We start from the raw sequence: 23,105 nt of genomic DNA, 5'->3' as shown, positions 1-23,105 counted from the left end.
TCTTACCCGAAGTTCTGCTGAAACCTAGGGGTCTTACTTTTAATCTTTCTAGAGAGGGCTCTGCTCATGTTATTCCTGTGCTTGAAAATGTGAGATGATTCCCACCAAATACAGCTGCTGCAGTTCTTCAGGTCTTCTCTGATCTGGTGCTGGTCTAGTTTATAAGGTTTTCTTCCACTCTTCCCCTCAGGGATCCTGCAAGGCTCAGCAAGTTACACTTCTTCTGTTCCCTCAACCTGTGAGGCTGCATATTGCTTCCTGGAGCCATCTCCTTGTCCCTCACTTGTCTGTACAAATCCTACATCTCTTCTCAAGAAGACCCAGCTCAAGTGTCACCTCTGCCATGCTGCCTTCCCTCCCTCCTCCAGTCAGGTCTCTCTCTTCTTCAGATTTCCAAAGTATACTTTTTGGTGTTTCTCTTATGGCAATCAGTTATTTCTATCAGTTGTATTTCTGCAATTCTTATTTCTGCTTACTTCCATAAGCTCCTTAAGGGCAGAGACTTCATTCAAACAACTTTGGGCCTGGGGACCCCTTGGTACAAAAAACAGATATGATCACTGTCCTAGTGGAACTTAATGTAATGGGGTTTAGTCCAACTGTTTTTAAATAGTCAGTTACCATAGTAATAGAAGCGCAGGATATTATGTGAACATAATATAAAGTCCCAACGCAGCAGGGAAGGCTCTGGGAAAGCTTCCTTAAGAAGAGATACTTAAGGCCAGGCGTGGTGGCTCACGCCTGTAATCCCAGCACTTTGGGAGGCTAAGGTGAGCAGATGCAAACAGAAAACACTGTATAAATACAGGCCAGGCGTGGTGGCTCACGCCTGTAATCCCAGCACTTTGGGAGGCCGAGGCAGCCAGATCACTTGAGGTCAGGAGTTTGGGACCGGCCTGGCCAACATGGCGAAACCCCATCTCTACCAAAAATATACAAAATTAGCCAGGCGTGGAGGCGAGCACCTGTAATCCCAGCTACTTGGGAGGCTGAGGCAGGAGAATCACTTGAACCTAGGAGATGAAATCTGCAGTGAGCCGACACTGTGCCACTACACTCCAGCCTGGATGACAGAGCAAGACTCCATCCCCCCAACCCCCCAAAAAAGAGATACTTAATGTTGAACTTGATGGATGAGGAAACCAGGTAAAAGGGAGAAAAACGGCAGATGCCAGTGTTCTAAAGAACAGGTTGCGGAAATTCTGGCCAGGCTGATAGCAGTTGTTCTGAGGATTAAAGTTAGTATTAATTCATAACTCCTATAGCCTTTTATTTCATTTAAAAGTGAGGGCCGGGTATGGTGGCTCAAGTCTGTAATTCCAGCACTTTGGGAGGCCGAGGTGGGTGGATCACCTGTCAGGAGTTTGAGACCAGCCTGACCAACATGGAGAAACCCTGTCTCCACTAAAAATGCAAAATAAGCTGGGCGTGGTGGCACACGCCTGTGATCCCAGCTGCTCGGGAGGCTGAGGCAGGAGAATCGCTTGAACCCGGGAGATGGAGGTTGTGATGAGCCAAGATTGCACCATTGCACTCCGGCCTGGGCAACAAGAGCAAAACTCCATCTCAAAANAAAAAAAAAAAAAAAAAAAAAAAAAAAAAAAAGAAGATGCTGAGACATTTGCTAAAGTGAGAGTTGAGGCTACTTATCAGGGGGCATGATGAAAATAATTCTAGGTATTCTGTCCTAAAGTTCCCGGGCAAGTACCGCTAAGCACTGTCATAAATTGAGCTTATGACCATTTCTTGGCAACATTTAATCATTTATTCGACAGTTTTTGAGTTCTCTGTACCAGGTACTACAGAGGACACACAAATAAAAGGCATACTCCCTGACCTCAAGAATTTAGTCAGAGGAGGGAGACAGAGGCAAGTGCGATGCCAGTGTCTTGTAGTAACAGACAAGGCTTCTGTAGTGGTCACAATACATGAGGCATGGTTCTAAACATTTTACATGTTACTCGATTCTCACAACTACCCTGAGGTAGATTTTGCAAGGCTGTGTGGCTAAGTGGTTTGGTAAAGCCAAACAAAATCTACAGGAGTGAGTCAACCTCAAACCGTGGGTAGGCAGAAGGGGAGAGTGAGGATCGAGGGGCGGGTCCAGGGGAGCCGGGGGGCAGGAAGCTTTACACAGGGCAGTGGCCTGATTAGACAGATGACTCCAGTAGCAATGCCAAGAATGGACTGGAAGGAAGCCCAGCTGAAGGGAGGGAATGGCAGCAGAGGCTGGTGCTGTTATTAGGCCAGAAACCACACAGGCTCGAATTAAGCTAGTAGCAGCAGGGATGAAGAAAATAATGGAAAATGTTATCAACAGGGGTGGGAAGGATAACCCTGTGGAGGTATTAAATAGGTAAGAGCACATGAGAAAAAACCGACAGTGCACATCTTTAGAAAATGGTCATGAGCAATTCTTTTCCCACCGTAAAAGTTACAATGGCTCTCCTGTAAGATAATTTAGATACAAACCACCTGCAGAATTCGTATTTCACTCCAGCATTACCTTCCCTCAAAGGTTTCACAAAGTGCCAATGCACAAAAGAACCCCAATTCCTGTTCTAGGAACTGTGCTGGGAGGGAGCAGAGTCCAGAGACTCCACTTAGTCAATAACTCTGAGACTCCAGCCCTGTTCACAGCCTGATTTCTTAGTGGCTCTCTCTTTGTAATGGGCAAGAAGGGCACCGTCAATGTGGCTCACACATCTGTTACTACTTTTCCTGTTTATCTTACTGGGTTTCTGAAGATCAAATAGCTAAAAGTGCTAGCATTTTGTGAACCATAAAACAAACTGAAAACGATCGTTTACTAATTTTTATTATTTATTTATTTATTTATTTTTGAGACGGAGTTTCACTCATGTTACCCAGGCTGGAGTGCAATGGCGCGATCTCGGCTCACCGCAACCTCCGCCTCCTGGGTTCAGGCAATTCTCCTGCCTCAGCCTCCTGAGTAGCTGGGATTACAGGCATGCGCCACCACGCCCAGCTAATTTTTTGTATTTTTAGTAGAGACGGGGTTTCACCATGTTGGCCAGGATGGTCTTGATCTCTTGACCTCGTGATCCACCCGCCTCGGCCTCCCAAAGTGCTGGGATTACAGGCTTGAGCCACCGCGCCCGGCCTATGGATCGTTTACTAATTTTTGAGTCATTTGCATTCAACAAAGAATTCTGTTCCTGGACAAAAGTTATCACGTATACAGGTCCTACTATATGTACTGTTGACTTGTCAAAGAGTATTTCTGTCTAAGCCCCCAATTTAAAATAGGCTACAGAACATTTATTTGGTGTAGTATTTTCTTGTTACATCCTAAGGCAACTTTCTCAACAGAGGGTCTCTAGATGGCAATAATCATCAAAGGCAAGTCATTTGAGCCGGCCCGTTACTAGGGGTGTGTGTGTGGTACTGAGCCTAACTTTCAAGGTCCCCGGTAAACGAGACACTCAATAAATGACTTCCAGCCAAAGGCAGCCAGAAATGTTAAGTCATGGAAAAAATTAGACAGGTGTGGAAGAAAGGGCGCGGGATGTGAGAAAGCCTTGCAAAACCATGCTAATGCCGCTCCTCTCTCTTATCTACAAAATACACATAAACATTTTAATTTTTCAGAAAAATTCAAGTAAATGAATTGGAATTTAAGAGAACAAAATAGCTTTCCGTTTGTTTAAGGGTGTTCAAACCCTAGTTATAAATCTATGTGTTCAAGAGGACTGACTTTCTAGATTGAATATGCCTTGTCTTAGTTTTTCTATCTGTATAGAAGTTTACTCCCCAAAAAAGACATACATTAAATTGTGGGATTTGATGTTGTTACAAGCAAGTTCTCCCCCGTTAAACCTTTGGTATGTTTGCAGATTTTGTTGACTTTCTGTTTAGTTCTTAGAATCAAAATTCCTGTTCAAAAAAGAAAAAGCCCCAGCCAGCTGCTAATTTCTGCTCTATCAGTTGGTCATTACTTTTACCATCATTCTCTGAAAGGAATCTTTCTGGTACATAATTTATATGCAAGTATGCAAAGCAAACTGAAAGGTTCTCACTCTGTCACCAGGCTGGAGTGCAGTGGTGCAATCTCAGCTCACTGCCGTCTTGACCTTCCAGGTTCAGGCAATTCTCCCGCCTCAGCCACTCGAGTAGCTGGGACTACAGGTGTGAGTCACTAAGCCCAGTGGTTTTTTTTGTTTGTTTTTTGGGTACAGATGATGTCTTCCTATGTTGTCCAGACTGGTCTTGAACTCCTGGGCTCAAGTGATCCTCCTCCTTCAGTCTTCCAAAGTGCTGGGATTACAGGTGTGAGCCACCATGGCTGGCAAGGATGTATCTGTTTCCAATTCTACTTTCTGCACTTTTACGCTTCATCTGTGGCCAAGGCTACTGAAGAACCCATTTTCTGACCTTGAATGATTCGGTAAATTGCTAAAAATGCTCAACACATTGGAATGAAAGAGTATGCTTCTTAAAATTTACCCTCTTCCTCTCTGAACTTAATTCTAAAATGATCCAGTTAGCTTGGGGTGAATAAAATAATTTTCTTTGCCTGTTACTGTCATTCTAAAGACCAGTATGGTCAAAATCCACATCAATGAATCTAAAGTTAGAAAACTTTTCCTTCCTCAGGATCTCATAGATTCATTACCTATGTAATGAGCTGTTTTCCCCTACTAGGTACCTACTTTTTACTCCCTGGCGGTAAGATATCGTTGAAATGGCACCAATTGGTCTCTAGTCAATAAAATATGACTTGAGAAAGAATCAGAGCAACTTTGAAAGATGCAACCCACCCACGAGTACCTAGCTTTATACAAGAGCCTGATTCAACAGCTCTAGGATTGGATGAGTTCCTCTAACTAGCTGCCTTTATACTCTCCTTCCAAGGTGGAATATGTTGTTTGTGAGATCTTTGCACTTACGCTTCTTACTTTACCAAAAATTGACATGTGCTGTCTAATGTAATCCTCTCTACTCTGTACACTGTAAGCAGATAATTATTTAAATAATGAATTACTCTGATGCCTTTTCTCACTCACATGACCTCAGCCATCCAGCAAACAACAAATTAACAACAGCAGGAAGTTTTATTCCATAAAGCGTAAGATATTTTAATGAGAAAACAAAAACAAAACCAAACCTTAGTCTCATGTTTCTATCTAAAGACACTCAAAACTAGTTTTCCCTTGCCCATCCCTTTCCTAACTGCAACTTTATTTGTGACCATGTAATAAAGGCCAGTTTAAAGATTTTTTTTTAAAAAAAGTTTAAACCTTTTTTAAAAAGATTAAACAATCAGGCTAGCAAAAAGGTACTCAATACATATTTTCCTTATATCAAACAAGCTAATATTTCAGTACAATATAACTATACAGAATATATACAATACACTTATGTTCACAAAGCAAACACTATAGGCTCAGAACAGATTTGAAAAAACATGATATTCACATTGATTACAATAACTCTAAAAATGATTGTAACGTTGAAACGGCACTTAGTTTACAAAAAGTCACAAAAATATATATATATATGTAGTCACCAAGAACTATGGTTCCTGTAAAATACTAATAGCCAGATACTAGTATATAAAATGTGAAGTTCTGACATTGTATACATTTTTTGGAAATAAAACAAAATCTAAAACCATTTTTGTTATTGTCAAAAGTCAAACATGCCAAGTAACTTAGCTATGGCCAGTGTCACCAAGTAAAGCCATACTTGAATGAGATGACAACTGGATACAAAGCTGGTGAACTGGGGACTGGCACAGTTAAGAGCTGTACTAGTTCTAGGAAAGGAGTAGAAGAACATCCATCTATGTAATTTAATTCACATTTTTTCCCCTGCATCACCTTCCCTTGAGAGTTTCACAAAATGCCAGTACCCAGAAAAAATCATAATGCTATAACTGGCAGGGTAAAAAAGTCCCTCCCACCCCGACTTCCTTGCTGCCGGGCTATAGGCAAAAATTAAAGCATGCATCAGCTACACAAAGCCATCAGTCGCCCATCTGGAAGACCATGGTGTACAGTTTCCGCCTAGGCTGGTTGCACTAGGAAGTACTCCAGTTTTTAAATGGAGCCAGATTTATGTTAGCCCTATAAAATATTGAGCTACTGTAGCAGCAAATATGAAATTACAGAACAAAAACAAAATTTTTAAAAAAATTTGTTACATCAAAAATTTTTTCCTTCAAATCTGTCTCCTTTAACCAAACAACAGTTTCTTCTGTCACTTATTTCTGGTCTATTACCTCAATCTGACTTTTTCATTATGCTTCTCTGGAAAAAAAAAAAAAAAGACATTTCTAAATCCTGGAGAAGATTAAATTTACTCTTAAAAATGGAAATACAGACATTTTAAAGTAAAAAAAAAAAGTCTGTTCTAAAAGTTCTTTCACAAATATATATATTTAAATATTAAAATAGGCTACCTAGGATCTTTATAAAATGGCTTTTGAAAAGATAGTAGAGGCACAAAGAAGCCATATACTATCCTCCAAGTTGGACACAAGGTGCCACAAGGTGCCCTATAAAGAGGCAGGCAATCTCTATCTGATGCAACAGGAGGCACCAGTAATAACAGAAACATTAAATATATTATTGGGAACTTGAACCAAAACCAAATTTTACTCTATTAGGGACTGTTGCTTTTTTAAAAAATACCTTGAGATATAAGCATTAGAAGTCATCACTTTGTACAAGGAAGAAAATGAATAAAGTTTGTGACCTTACTCCTTCCAAATACCTGATGTCATTCATTTCAGGTACCTGAAAGCTGAAAAACAGTGCAACTTTCAAAAATTTAATGGACTACTCTCAGTATGAGAGACTTTACATAGCATCTGTCAACTTGAAAATTAAATTGGTAACTGAAATAAAAAATCTCCTAGAGAACACACATAACCTAATCCTAGAAAAGGCTCTCTTTAGAAAGCAGGTGTTTCTAAGAACTGCGTAAAGACTTCCCATCTTGAACACAGCTTCCACTAATACCAAGGGAAACAATGTGTTTTAAGAGGAGACAACAGGGCTCCCTTAAAGCAGGAAGATTTATCCTTCCTCAGCAGGTGATGTACTTTGGTAACCTCAACATTCATTTAGGGGATGATTTTTCATCTGTTTGACTGAATGTAGGTAAACAAAGGCAATTTAACAAAAGTCATGACACTGGAGCTCCTCAAACCACTAGGCAGCAATTTTATGAGTGTATCATCACAATTGTGCCCGGGACTTTAAGCTTAATCAACAAAATTCGTCAATTTAAAAGAGAAAGGAAATAATACAAGAATTTGACTTTATAAACCAGGTACTTCAAACAAAAACTAAAAATTTTAAAGTTAAACAAATTTATTTAAAAAAGTTTTTGTTTTAAATCCATAGTCTTTACTCTTAAGTTCTTTGTAAACTATCATGCACATAGAAACCTTGGTATTAGTTGGAATCGGCCTGGGTCTTATACAGTGGGGGTTTACTTAACTAAAAGTAGCACAAACACTTTAAAAGCAATCTCAATTTTTTGGATACGGCCAAACCAAGATACCAATAACATCATCTGAAATCTCTGCAGAGACTATTTATAAAAACACGGAACAGTTTTTTTCTGTCAAAAAAATATAATCATGATAGAGTGGAAATATCTAACTATCAGTTTAGAAAAAAGTTTTTTAAGAAGTATAACTACTGATGGTACTAGTGCAAGTCTTCATCCCATAACTGACATAGGCTTAATCCCCCCATAAATATTACAACATCTCAACTTATCCATAGTCTAAAATGAAACATCCAGAGAGCGACTGTTCCTTAGTTGAGCCTGGGGATTGGATCAATTCCACTTTGTTGTTTAATCTGAACCATTATTGCTTTTGGCTAATTCATCTTGCTGAGGACTTTCCAAATAAAAATACTCTATATTCTGTCAAGCAAAAATGACACTGAAAGATAAAAATGGGTATAGACAAAATAAGGAACAACTGAATTTAAATGTTCATGATTTGAGTTTAAAGCCTGTGGGAGAATAGTATTCCTCATAGACATGTTTGCCACAATAGAGCTTCCTTGTTATCCCAATTTTGTTCTGCTGCTTCAGAAAAGAAAATTTAGCTTTTATACATTTGTCTCTCAATAACCTTCAAAATCTAAATATATTACAAATAAAGCATCTCACATTAATAACTTACAGTGAAAACTACATTTATTTATTACCCTTTGGCAACTTTGGGTCTGTTTCTTCTAACTGTAAACTTCACACTAGCTTTTTTCCCCCAGTTAATATGTTAATAATATTAATATTGAGAAAATTTTAAATTCTCGTTCACTTGGATGTGTATTTCAGAAATACAACTTCATACTTTGCAGATGAGTGAAACAGTAAAAAGTTTCTAATTCTTTTGTTCATCAATTCCACAAATCTCAAACTTCTTTCAGTTGAAATATTAAAATTTTAGGATTATTCATTCTTCAAGTAATAAAAACAATTCTCTGTTATAGAATTGCCATTGTATTATATAGTAATGTATTTTTCAAGGACTATTAAAGCTAAAAGGGACTAAAAACATAATCTGAGAATCTTCAAGGCAAAAGCTGCTAAAATAGATAACTGGCCTCTATTTAGATGAAAAGAATAAAAGAAGAAAAGACTGAAAGATTTAATACAGCTTCCAAAGGCTCCCAAGGGAACCATTCTTAACCTGGAGAGTCTCCTGAACCAGCCTACTGGTTAAGTTACCAATAATTATGGACATTAGATGTGTTGACTAGTTTATTTCATTTGGTAAAGTATTTTAACAAAATGAAAGGTTTTTTGCTAGTTTTTAAGACTAAAGGGCATGTGTCATAACAGGGGACCTAATTACTGTAAGCCAGAATGGTTGTTGAAATGTCAAAATGCAAGACTGAATGAGGCTATTTAAACATTTTAGTATATTTTGTCTTACTGAAATTGAGAACTTAAAAAAACAAAACTGGCAATGTAACTCAATGCATAACTAATTACTTGAAATAAAAAGATTACCTGAAATTCAAATTAAGAAAAATCTATTTAAATATATTTGTGGGTGATAATCTCCATCTGCATCCATTTATATAAAACTTAAAATGCCAAAAAAAAAAAAAAAAGACCAATATTAATCCCTTTGCTTCTGAATTAGATGAAATCACTGACATGCTAGATGCTTCCACTATTAGAATATACCCTTTATGAAGAGAACTGCAGGAGCTTTAACATCTATTATCATGGGTGAACATCTTTGTTTACTTCTAAAGTACATCATACCTATTTGGTAGTTAAAAAAGTGAAAATAAAAGCTCTTGTATAAAATGCTTGGTTTTAAAAAGGCAACTTATTCTGCATTCTGAAATTTAAGCCCTTTAGATACCACAAAGTTACCTTCCTGGCCTTAAGAAAGATAGCTATGTTTAAGTACTCTAAACTGGAATATTTATGTTTAGTTACATTTGTAATTTCTAATGAATGGGATAATATAGCTGGCTCTTTGCAATATTTTCAATATGTCCTGGTAAAAATTATGCATCTAGGCATCCCTTTCTAAGATGAATTTGAAATAAATCTAAATACCACTATATATACAATTATCCCTTGCAAATTTGTTTCATAAAACAGATCCAGTATCCTTAAAGTACATATATCAAGAAAAATGTAGACTCTCACTGAAATAGAAAAAGGCCTTTGTATCATTTTATGTTAAGTACTGGTTAGTTACTGGTATTGGTAAGATCTGGGCAAGAGACAACTAACCAGATCTGCATTTTTACAGTATTTTTAGATTTCCCATAAAACCTGACCATTTATAATTACCAATGAAAACCTAAAATTTCTACTTGGGAAAGAATACCCAGTGATGGGTAATCCTTCATTCTGAGAAAACAGAGTATCTTACAACTACCAAAATTGTGCTTGGCTCTCTTAAAGTTTTCAAGGTAGGGAATGAGCTAAAAAACAAAACACTTGTAACCAATAAATCTGCAAACAATTGTTATACATTTATCTTCTTTATTCTTCTTTCCTTCCCCCCCCTTTCGTCTTGCTCTTTCAAAAACAAATAACCTCTTGCAACTAAGAGTAACAATAATTCCTGATTATAATTTTACCTATTCTTGTCAATATAGATTTTAAAATTAATTTTGAGATTTATCTATTGGTAGGCACGACAGTTTTCAAAGACCACAATGTGACATTAAAATAAAAATTCCTGACCTTTCCAGTTGAGAAACAGCAGTATTACATGAAGTATTACAGTTTGCTGCAGAAAGTAATTCAACCCATCAGTAAAGAAGCATAAATGGTGGAAGCCTATCATAACCTGTGTATGTTGATTCTCCTGAAGGTAACACACCTATGTTTGAGAGCAAATGGGTAAAAACAAGTCCATGAGTGGGGTAAAGAGCTGAAAACAAGTTAAGGACTGCAGAATATGGGCAGAGACAATCTTAACCTAAAACAATCCTAAAAAAATGTAATTTCCTTTTCCTTTCTTTTTTTTTGGGAAAAAATTACAGAATTAGCCAATTTCTAAAACTGAAACAAATCACTTTAATTAAAAATATATACATTTGGTATGGTTTAGAACCTGAACAAAATTCAGATCTTGTGTTGACTAAAGAGCTGTATTTTCTGTCTCTTTTCTAATCAAATCAGGTGGTCTCATAATTATTAAACTTTGGGTATCTACACAGAAACTTATTCAAATGTTCACTGTTCACGGACTTACAAATATTTAGGATAAATATTGGAGATGCTTTAATGGCACCAGATAAAAAGTATACCCAAGTCTAGAGAATCATAAAAATTTCAACTACACACCAAAAAATTTCATATTTTTAGCAGCAGAAATGGTAATATTCATTGCTTTAAGGTTTTCAGTTTCTCATTAGTATTAACAATTTTTTCTCCCAGATTTATGAGTCATAGATGAAAATCTTACAGCCTATTCTCATCTTTTACATTGCTGCCTACATTGTGTAAAAACTATAGTAATTGCTTTAAATAACTTTGCAATGTCTAAAAATATGTAAAGACAATGTATTGCTGTCATATGGGATTTGGTAAACAATCTAGTTGGGTTAAGAATGTAGCCTTGGCCAGCTGCAGTGATCCTAGCAGTTTGGGAGGCCAAGGGAGGAGGATCACTTGACCTAGGAGTTCAAGACCAGCCTGGGCAGCATAGTGAGATCTCATCTCTATAAAAAATAAAAATAAAATTAGCCAGGTGTGGTGGAGCATGCCTATAATTCTAGCTACTCAAGAGGCTGAGGCAGGAGAATCGCCTGAGCCCAGGAGTTTGAATCTGCAGTGAGCTATGACTGAGCCACTACACTTCCAGCCTGAGCAACAGAGTGAGATGCCACCCTCTTTAAAAAAAAAAAAAAAGGAAAAAATAGAATATAGCCTCAATAGAGAATTCTTTATTACATCCAAAAGAGCACAACAAAAACATCCCCAACAACACATCAACCTATATGTAAAATATAGAATATCTCTAACATTTTAATTTATATGGCAGCAGGCCAATATATGCAAGAGAACATATTGATGGGGCAAGAGGAAAACTGATTAACTGATTTGGGCAATGACTTAAATTAGACGTTAACATTCAGAGACCAGGTAAACAGCAATTTTAGTCAGAAAAGCAATATGAAAAGTTCCTATGAAGCTGAGATTTACATACTTCACTCTCCATTCCTGGTCATTTCATCCACAGCTTGACTGTTGTCAATCATAGTTCTTTGCCTTTGGAGTGGTACTATAAAGGTACAGAGAATGCCCACTGCAGTACCAAAATTTCACCAGGAAAAAACATAATAGAAATGACAAGGCTTTAAAGAAAAAAGTATGCTGGATTTCGGAAGTATTTACCCTAATAATTTTTAAGAAAGCTTACCATAAATACTTCCAGAAACAACAGGCTTTACAAAATATTATACAACATTCTGTGTACAGCAGTAAGTATCTATTCAGGCCATTTGTCAAACTGTTTAGTAGTTTCTTGTGTACTTTTTCATCTCAAGAAGGTCAATAATCATCTGATTTCCTCTCTAGCTAATGATGTGTTGTTAGCCTACTTTTAACAATAGAGGAAACTGGTGTATGAATGTTTTAAGTCAACCAGTTCTCCTTAAGTCTCGTAGTTTCTGTTTCAATATCATGTTATTGTGTACTTACAGAAGCAATCTCTCATTTATGAAAAATAAAATTAGTTTCAGGGCTCAGAAAGTAAAAAGGGAAATTCTTTCCCAATCTCCCCCTCCCCTGCTGCCCAGCTTTTTTTGTTTAAAAAATTAAATTTAATTTAAATGTACAAGACCAAGCACAGGCACTTTCCAAAAAACAAAAATGAAGCCAAATCACAAAATTACTCAATAGTTATAGAAGACAGCTCTGACTTTGGGGGGTCATCTCTGGTTGCCTCGGCACAAGCACTGGTCTTTGGCTGCTCGGGCACTTCTTCCTCTTTTTCTGCCAGCCCACCAAGAGACCCCAAGGGAAAAGTGCTTTCACAATTCTGGGTCGAGGAGACCTGCGAAATTACAGGCATTTGAACAGAGGAGTTGCTTTCAAAACCGTGTTCTCCAAGATCATATTGAACAAGGGTCTCTTCTTGTTCCTGGTTTAAGTAGTCCGGCACTAGGAAATCACTAGATAAGAGGCAAAGGATGAAATACGGAATTAATTTTCAAAACAGTAATGGATAAGCAACAATAAAAAGCTCTGATTTATACAACAAAATTGGGACTTTTCATTTCACTAATTCTTCAGTGAAGATTAAAACTCAGGAACTTTCAACTTATAAACTTTCCTAAATATGAACCAAAACATCCAGTAAAACCAAAATGTATCAATCTCCCCTACCACCAATACATCAGATTATCACTTTTATTATACCTCTGGACACCCTACCACCTTTCTTGTTCTATGCAGAGGAGTTTCCATCTACAAAACAAATGTAGGATGCTCACTTAAACAAAGATCATCTGAGTAACTTTAATGCTTAACTTTTCTTGATTATATACTGAGTAACAGACATATAAAGCTAGCTTTATATTATTAAACTTGACATTAGTTAAGAAATTAAGTCCTTATGCATAAGTGACCTGATACATAATCTACTATACAGAGTTGTGAAATGTAGAAAATAATGTATGTGTATCTTGCTATTACATTTGGTATATGAAAATAAATTATCTTTGAATCAGAATTTGGAAATGAATGCCTTGAGATTGGCTATGTGTTAATCCTCAAAAAGTATTTAATTATTGATACCCACAGAAAACATGGACAGTAAAATATACTAAAACAGTGGCTATTTTCCTTAAATAATGAGATCAGAAAAGATTTTAAATTTCTTCCTTATACTTTTCTGTATTTCCTAAATTTTCTACTTATAAGCATATTTTGGTAGTTGAAACCAAGCATGTAAAATAACTCTTATCTTAGAGGCATTATTTAAATCTTATTACTGAACTGAAAATTTCATTATACCAAAATTGTCAATAATATATGTAATTAGACTTGATAAGTTTATTTTATAATTTTATTGTTCAGTATTAATAAAAAATTAAAATCTGTTCATCTGGAAAGCAATTTAGAATGCCCTATGTTATATTTTCTAAGAAGACTTCAGGTGTTAGAGAAGAGTGGAGAATACAGGCTTCTGTACAGGGAAGCTAAAGATAACAGGAGTAGTTAACAGGAACACTATTTTAGTCCCAAGCAAACTATGTTTAATATGATTATGTATAATCTAAGGTTTAGTGAGATGGCAACCACACATTCAGAATTAGAGATGACTGCATTAAATAAAATGAATGTTTGATTTGAGGAGAAAAACAAAATCTATGCAGGAATAATTTGGAATTTGTTTAAAAATAAGGTTTTTTGGATATCAAGAGGATATTTTGTTCCACAAAAAAATAAATAGATAAAAATAATAAGGTTTTAAGTCAGGTGTGGTAGCCCAGCAGGAGAACTGCTTGACCCCAGGAGTGCACTATGATTGTGCCTGTGAATAGCCACTGCACTCCAGCCTAGGCAACAATGCAAGACCCCATGTATTCAATTAAAAGGTTTTAAAAATAAAGGTATTAAAAATGTAAAGAATTGGCCTGGGCATGGTGGCTCACACCTGTTATCCCAGCACTTTGAGAGGCTAAGGTGGGCGGACCACTTGAGGTCAGGAGTTCAAGACTAAACTGGCCAACATGGTGAAACCACATCTTGACTAAAAATACAAAAATTAGCTAGGTTTGGTGGTGGGTGCCTGTAATCCAGGTTATTCAGGAGGCTGAGGTTGTCGTAAGACGAAATTGTGCCACTGCATTCCAGCCTGGGGGATAGAGTGAGACTCTGTCTCAAAAAAAAAAAAAGGTAAAGATTTGTAAAAATTTCATTTTATGAGAAACTAAGGATTCCTACAGAAGTATAATTCTTATAAATGATTTAAAACAACAGTTTTATATCTAGAGGAGAACTTAGAAACCATAGTTTAAAGCTTACATTTTCTCTAAATTTCAAGCTTTTTCACCTGTAAAGTGACATGTTTAATCAACAGCAGTTAGTGGCAGAACTAGAACTAGAGCCTGATTTCCTTGGATGTGCTATATATCGGAAAGGTAATTCTATTATAAAAAAATAGAACTCTAAACTGAATGAAAACAGGAATGACTTCATGAAATCTAAACCATCACACCCATTATAGTTACTGTTGAAACTTTTCTTACTGGCCAATGGATATTCCTTTATATAGATTTTTTTAAATAGAGAGAAGTGGTCAAGAATTTTACTAACATCTAGAGTCTGAAGTAATCTAGTATCACTAAGTATCATCTGACATGGTAAAATTTCCAATAAGATCTATTTAAGATCCATTACAGAATTACTTAAACCTTATATTATTTAAAAAATCTCTCAAGAGGACAAGTAGTCTATTTCTACAGGAAAATATTTTTAATACCAACTATAAAATATTTATAATTTTATATACTTAGAAGACTCAGCAAAATTTTATCAGATCAGGAGTTTAGAGTATGAATAGTGGGGATTTATAACGAATGTGAGTGACTAGCTGGCAACCTGATGTAAAAACACAGCAGGCTGCCCTAAAAGCAGGAAAAGAGAGTTTAGAAAGCAGTTTTCCTGGTTGGGTTTTCGTTGTGCACCTCACCTGCTCTGGAAGTAGTTTGCTAGCTCTGATGCTTCATGGTTCAGACTCCTCAGGTGCACGATTAAATTTCCAGAGTTGGTGAACATGGCGCCACATGTTTTGCACTCGTAAATCCGAGGCTTGCGGATAATGTGCCGGGAAACCCTCATGTGGTGTTTATATTCCCCGAAGGAAGTGAAAGTGGCACTACATATCTGGCACCGGAAACAGCGTTTACCTTCATGCTTTAGGCGATGCATCTTTAGCGAGTAAGCCCTGGTGAACTTTTTCCCACAGCGGTCACACTGAAATGGTTTAATTCCTATAAAGAAAAACAAAATATAATCTAAAAACAAAAATTAAACTGAAAAGTCATAAACCTTACAAATCTGTTAATTTTATTTCTGTAGCAACAGATCATTTGAAAAGACAAAAATTACCAGCAAAAACATATTCTAATTTGAAAATGTGCAGAATTTGAAAAGTGCTTAAAAATGAAAAGAAAAAAAGGCAGCAGGGGAGGCAAACTAGGTAATGTCTACTGAAGATGATTTTTGAATACTTTTCTAAATCATCTATTTTACTAACTTCAAAACACAATTTAACTACAGTATGTAGACAGAACCCAAATCTCCATGTAACAGCATGTATTATTTCATTTCATTAGAAAGGTTTGTTTGAAAAGATGTGAAAATCATCAGGACCTACTCTCTGTTCCCTATCTCACAGAGAAACGAGAAGAAGAAAGAACACTTCCAACATCTCTGAATGTAATGAGCAAGACAGAACCATCATTTGATATAATGCTTTTTTGGGGGTAATCTGATGTAATATTGCTAGAAATAAATAAGTTATAAAGTATATTAATAGTCTCCTCAAATTCATTATCACAGTTTTTTGGGGAAAAAATTTTAAAACCTTTCAAAACACAATCTGCTGATTGAACAAAGTCACAGAGAATTGGTGCTAGGCCAGGGACTATAAGACCTAGCTACAGAAGAGGGAAGTGAGATAATAACTCACACAGCTGAAAACAGCAGCAAAGACCTCTTACTCATCAGAGGTCAGTGTTTTACCCACAAGAATCCTGTTGCCTTTATGTGATTATTGAACTAAAGTTTCAAATCCCTTCTATTCATCTATCCAAAATCTCTCTTACGTTTTAAAAATATACAAACTACAAAGCTGACTCATCAGGGAACACGGAGATTTGAGGCTGTAGAATTGAAAGTAAATTAGCAAGAAAATATATTTTAAACGCACCTTTTATTTGGGAATAATTTCAAACTTACAGAGACGTTATAAGAAAAACAGCACAAAGAACACCCACATTGACCCTTTTAACCTTATTTGCTTTACCATCTCTGTTTGCACTTGTTTATCTCACCTCTATGTGCACACCTAATATGTCTTTTTATTTACAAATTACTCACTCCATATCACCTTAGGTTCTTTCAATCAGAATACTTAACACCCATGGCAAACAACTTTCTGACACTGCACCATTTCAGCAATAAACCTTAGCTATTCTGTTTTCATTTGATTTCCCAGAGTTTTTTTTCTTTTTTAAACTCAGAAGCACCTGTTTTCTATTTTAACTGGGACTCCAAAATAAAATGTTTCAGAATGTTTACTTATGCAACAACAGGGAAGGTGACATTACCTGAGTGGATGAGCATGTGCTGTTTTAGGTTCTGAATACGGGTGAATCGCACCCCGCAGGTTGGACACTGAAAAGGTCTGTCTGGACCATTTGGACTTGGTCGTTCTGTACTGCTGGTAGAAGGAGCAATGTAGAGTTGGTAGGGATACTGAACATTTTCCAATCTAAAAAAAACAGACCAAAGAAGGCAACCAGGCTCTGATTTTTAAACTGAATAAACACTGCTATAGGTCAATTTTAAATAAAAAAAGATAAAACACTTAAAAGACTTTTTGAAACAGTTTAACTGTTAGATTGCAAATTTTACTTTAACAACATGAAAAATAAAGTTACAGTCCAGAACACTTTTGTTTTTTTGAGACAGAGTCGCGCTCTGTCACCCAGGATGGAGTGCAGTGGTGTGATCTTGGTGCAATCTCCGCCTCCCAGGCTCAAGTGATTCTCCTGCTTTAGTCTCCCTCATAGTTGGGATTATAGGCATGTGCCACTATACCCGGCTAATTTTTGTATTTTATTAGAGACAAGTTTTCACTATACTGACCAGGCTGGTCTCAAACTGCTGACCTCAGGTGATCTGCCCACCTTGGCCTCCCAAAGTGCTGAGATTACGGGTGTGAGCCACCGCGCCCGGCCCAGAATGCCTATCTTGGTTAAACATGGACACACGACCACAGAACATATCAACTATTTTACCTTAAATGTCCTTAATCTTAACAATCCTTTTCTTCTAACCACTTCTGAAATTTAGGCCTTCATTAATACAAGCCTGAATTAATAACTCTCTCCATTTAGCTCCACACTCCTCTAATCCATCCTTTCACTGCATCATAGTGTTCTGATCAAATCAGTCCCTTGTCTAAAATTCTACAATGGCTGTTATCTTCAGAATAAAATCAAACCCTTTTGCAAGGTATAGATGATTCCTCATGATATGAACTTTCTATGCCTTTTTAGCCTCATTTCTTGTCATACTCCCCAAACATACCCTATACCATACACCTACTCATTTTACGAAATGTAGCTAGGAAGTCACATGCTCCTCCTGGAAGCCTTCTTTGACTTATCAGTGGTTTAGGTAGGCATCCTCCTATGCAGGGCAACAGAGCTCTGCAGATCACTTATGATGATCTGTTTGTCTACCTTCAATCCTTATCCTTCCTCCAAAATCGATTGAGCTCCTTAAGGAAAGGGGCTGCATATTTCATCTCTAAATTTCTACCATGCAGCACAGTATCTAACACAGAACAAACAACCCGATTAATACCTGAAATTAAGGAGACTAGGCACATTGCTGTTTATGCTTTCATTAATCCATTCAAACGATTCCAGTTCATAACCTCCCTACTAGGTTTAGCTATCCAAGAAAAATGAACCTGGTTTGAGTCCCGTGAGAATCCTTCAAGTTTTCAACAAATACCGTTTTTAAGATCGTCCTGGACCTTCTCTGAGGAAGAATGTAATCATTCAGTAGAGTCTACATTCAGTGGGTGAGACACAGATAATAATCAAGGAAATTATCAGAGCAGATAATTAAATTAGAAGGATTTAAGAGTGATTGGGTGCTGCTTGAGACTGGTGGTCAGGAAAAGTCTCCTTGAGAACTGATACCAAGACAGTAATCTGAAGGTCAAGAATCTAGAGCCAACAATGTGAAAATTGGGAGAGAAAGCTTTTCTGGCAAAGGTCCTAAAGTGACAGAATGGCCCAAAGGCAGTACTCCAGGAACTATGAAAGAAGATCTATGAGGCTAGAATGTAGTGTAAGGGGGAGAATGGTCTGAAAGGAGTTTGGCAGACGTCGTCTCATGTAGAGCTCTAAGGCATAGCAAGGACTATAGATTTTAGGTATTTGAATAAAGAATGTTAAGAATCTATAGCTTAAAACAGTGACATAGGAGAGAGATCCAAGATGGCCGATCACTAGCAACTCGGGATTGTAGCTCCCAGTGAAAGCGCAGAGAACAAGAGGACACCACACTTTCAGATGAATTTTTGTTGCTCACACACCAGGAGATTCCCAGCGGAGGAGCCCCATGGGTCGCCAGTGCGACTCTTGTGGCCGTCTAGGTGGTTTTGCTGCTGCCTTGGTGCGGCGGTTCTTGGTGCAGTGTCAGAAAAGCACCATCAATCATAACGCCGCTGTTTTGGCCGGCGCAGTGGATTGCTCAGATTTTAGCACCGGGAATCAACAAGTTGGACGTCCACTCAGAGACCCAATTATAAAGACGGTAATTATAAAGACCACAGATGGATAAATCTATAAAGAAGGGAAGAAAACAGCCTAAAAAGGCTGAGAATACCCAAAATCAGAACGCCTCTCCCTCTACAGGGGATCACAGTTCCTCATCAGCAACGGAACAAGGCCTGATGGAGAACGAGTGTGTTCCATTAACAGAAGCAGGCTTCAAAAGGTGGATGGTAAGAAACTTCTGTGAATTAAAAGAACTTGTTCTGGGCCAGGCGCGGTGGCTCAAGCCTGTAATCCCAGCACTTTGGGAGGCCGAGGTGGGTGGATCACGAGGTCAACAGATTGAGACCATCCTGGTCAACATGGTGAAACCCCGTCTCTACTAAAAATACAAGAAATTAGCTGGGCATGGTGGCGCGTGCCTGTAGTCCCAGCTACTTAGGAGGCTGAGGCAGGAGAATTGCCTGAACCCAGGAGACGGAGGTTGCGGTGAGCCGAGATCGCGCCATTGCACTCCAGCCTGGGTAACAAGAGCGAAAGTCCGTCTCAAAAAAAAAAAAAAAAAGAACTTGTTCTAACCCAACGCAAAGAAACTAAGAATTTTGAAAAAAGGATTGACGAAATGTTAACAACAATACACAATTTAGAGAGGAATATAAGTGAATGGAGCTGACAAACACAACACGAGAACTTCGTGAACTATGCACAAGTTTTAACAGCCGAATCGATCAGGCAGAAGAAAAGATATCAGAAGTCGAAGACCAACTTAATGAAATAAAACGAGAAGACAAGATTAGAGAAAAAAGGATAAAAAGGAACAAGCAAAGTCTCCAAGAAATATGGGACTATGTGAAAAGACCTAATCTATGCTTGATAGGTGTACCTGAATGTGATGAAGAGAACCAATCCAAGCTGGAAAATACGCTTCAGGATATTATTCAGGAAAACTTTCCCCATCTAGCAAGGGAGGACAATATTCAACTCCAGGTAATACAGAGAACACCACAAAGATATTCCTCAAGAAGACCAACCTCAAGGCACATAATCGCCAGATTCACCAGGGTTGAAATGAGGGAGAAAATACTGAGGGCAGCCAGAGAGAAAGGTCAGGTTACCCATAAAGGGAAGCCTATCAGACTCACAGCAGATCTCTCAGCAGAAACCCTACAGGCTAGAAGACAGTGGGGACCAATATTCAACATCCTTAAAGAAAAGAACTTTCAACCCAGAATTTTACATCCAGCCAAACTAAGTTTCATAAGCGAAGGAAAAATAAAATCTTTTGTGAACAAGCAAGCACTCAGAGATTTCATCACCACCAGGCCTGCTTTACAAGAGCTTCTGAAAGAACCACTACACAGAGAAAGGAACAACCAGTATCAGCCTTTCTAAAAAATACCAAAAAATAAAGAGCATCAACATAATCAAGAATTTACATCAAGTAATAGGCAAAGCAGCCAGCTAACATTAAATGGCAGTATTAAACTCACATATATTATTATTAATTCTAAATTTAAATCAACTAAATCCCCAATCCAAAGACACAGACAGGCAAAAAAAAGCCAAAACCCATCGGTATGCTGCATCCAGACCCACCTCACATGCAAGGATACACAAAGACTCAAAACAAAGGGATGGAGAAAGATTTACCAACCAAATGGAGAGCAAAAATAAATAAATAAATAAAAAGCAGAAGTTGCTTTAAAGCAACAAAGATCAAAAGAAGCAAACAAGGATATTACATAATGATAAAAGGATCAATGCAACAAGAAGAGCTAAAGATCCTAAATATATATGCACCCAATACAGGAATACCCAGATATATAAGACTTATAAAGAGACTTAGTCTCCCACACAATAATAGTGGGAGACTTCATCATCAATATTAGACAGATCTATGAGACAGAAAATTAACAACGATATCCAGGATTTGAACTCAGATCTGGAACATGTAAACTTAATTAACATTTATGGAACTCTCCACTTTAAATACACAAAATATACACTCTTATCAGTACCACATCACACCTATTTACAGGTTTCAATGAAATACTGGTTGGCTGCTTGTTTGTTATTTTCTTCCCTCATTTTTTTTTCATGTCTCTATTATTAAGCACAATTACAGGCATACCCATTTTTAGACTGCATTCTAGCCTGGGCAATAAAGCAACAGCCCCGTTCTCTCTCCCTCTTCCTCTTTCTCTTTCTTCCTCTCCTTCATTTTTTCTTTTTTTTTTAAAAAAAAAAACAACAAAAACCAGTGACATAATCTGACTTAATTATAAAAGAAAAGATGATTTTGGTTGCTACTTAGAAAATGGATTAGAATTGGGGAAGAATGAAATCAGAGGCTAATTTGAAGGCTATTGCAGTAGTCAAGGCAGAAGATGGTGGTGACCTAGACTAGGGTGGCTATAGTACAGACTGGAAAAGTAGACAGGGATATATTTTATAGGCAGAGTGGACAGGACTTGCTTAAGGATTAACTAAGGGGGAGATGAAGATTGGTAGGGAAAAACATTAATTCTCAGAGATTCTGCTTGAGAAATTAGAGGGATAATGATGAGGTGTACTGAAATGGAAGAAAAGCTGGAGAAGGAGGATTCAGACAGGGAGTTAGAAATCAAGAGTTCCATCTTGGCCTTGTTCAATGTGAAATGCCCTTTATACATTTATGTGGAAATATCAAGCAGGGAGGGAGTTATGAGTATACAGATCAGACTCTGGCAGACGTTTTTCACAGCAGTCCATACAGTACACATTCTGACTCTGCACACCATACAGTCTGTTTCAACCACTCAACTCTGCCATCCACAAACAATATGTCAACAAATGAGCGTGGCTGTGTTCCAATAATACTTGGTTTACGAATAAAGGTGGTGGGCTGGAGTTGGCCTGTGGTTCATAGTTTGCCAACACCTGATACACATACGATTTAATGCAATGGGACTAGGTAGTTAAGGAAATGCTGGAAAAAAAAAAAAAGCCTTGTATAGGTGCTCTAATTTATAATGTGATGATGCTACTTCATTACTCTGTGTGTATACTGAAGTGAGGTTGCAATAAACTTCCACAACTCTGAGATAAAATGCTTGAATTTGGAGTTGTAAACACAACCCTTACAAGGTAATGACATGCTATATTAGTACTGACCGATCGTCATCATCCGCAGGAGCATTAGTGCTAGACGTGCTTTGAAGTGTAGGCAACCCCTCAGTAACGCCTTCATCTACTGAACCTGTGAGTAAGAGAAAGAGGACAACTGTAATCCTTTCGTGTAAATAAAGCCAAGATTGTAACTGAAAGCCATATTATATCTAAGTCACTGAAACATATTATCTAGTGTTCACATCCTGAATTATTAATACAAAATAGTAGTGTTCTATATTTTTAAATGTTTGTGATTTAAAATCACATAGTAATATAACATTTAAATTCTTCTAGAAATATTTCTGACAGATTTCAGAAAGCAGTGCAATTCAAAAGCGAACAAAAATCCACACAACACTGAATTAACCAATTAAGGAAACACTGACAATTTTTATTTTTAAAAACTTATTTAAGACATACAACTTGTTGTACAACTTTTACACAGGATTTAATAGATAAACATCTGGGCAACCTCCATGCACAAGCCACATGAAAGCACTGCCAGCATCCCGGAAGTCCTCATTTATCTTTCCCTGATCATAAACCCCTCTCTTCTCCAAAACCTTTTTATGGTTATCATTTTCCTTCTCTCATCCCCTTACTTTAAAAAGTAATTTTATCTTGAATACAAGTATCCATAAACTAGGGATTAGTTCTTGCTGGAACACAGCTTTGGCTGGACTAGGGCTACTTCTGCACTACAGTGGCAGAGTTTAGTAGCTTTGGTTGTAACAGAGACCACGTGGCAGTTAAATCTAAAATAGTTACCATCTTGCCTTTAAGGGAAAGTTTGCCAAGGCTTGCCATAAACAATGCTTTTTAGCATTGTCTGGCTGTTTTATATAAACCAGGTCATACTACATGTATTCTTTTATCTTGCTTCTTTACTCCAACATTGTGGACTCATCCTTGTTACATGTAACCAAAGTTTATTTTCACTGTTGTATAATTTTCATC

At 37.3% G+C, this 23,105-nt stretch overlaps 1 protein-coding gene across 8 annotated transcripts in view; it reads right to left on the bottom strand.

The window, feature by feature from the left end:
* Positions 1–8,789: 8,789 nt before the first annotated feature.
* The window catches only part of ZBTB44 (zinc finger and BTB domain containing 44), an 83,345-nt gene continuing 69,029 nt past the window's right edge, over positions 8,790–23,105 (bottom strand). For 5 of the 8 annotated variants that reach the window (XM_017521965.2, XM_037736062.1, XM_017522189.2 and 2 more), the window contains 4 exons: positions 22,152–22,236; positions 16,812–16,975; positions 15,170–15,470; positions 8,790–12,644 (listed from right to left, as the gene is read on the bottom strand). In XM_017521965.2, the coding sequence (XP_017377454.1) occupies positions 12,362–12,644; positions 15,170–15,470; positions 16,812–16,975; positions 22,152–22,236 (833 nt within the window). In that variant the 3' untranslated portion in view covers positions 8,790–12,361. The remainder of the gene's footprint in view (positions 12,645–15,169; positions 15,471–16,811; positions 16,976–22,151; positions 22,237–23,105) is intronic. The other 3 variants (XM_037736046.1, XM_037736049.1, XM_017522481.2) reach the window with 3 other exon arrangements.

This window comes from Cebus imitator, unplaced genomic scaffold (genome assembly GCF_001604975.1).
Source record: "Cebus imitator isolate Cc_AM_T3 unplaced genomic scaffold, Cebus_imitator-1.0 Scaffold0, whole genome shotgun sequence".
In the NCBI taxonomy this organism is placed as follows: Eukaryota; Metazoa; Chordata; class Mammalia; order Primates; family Cebidae; genus Cebus; species Cebus imitator.
Note: the sequence above shows the minus strand (reverse complement) of the source record. Positions and strands in the feature narration are given on the sequence as shown.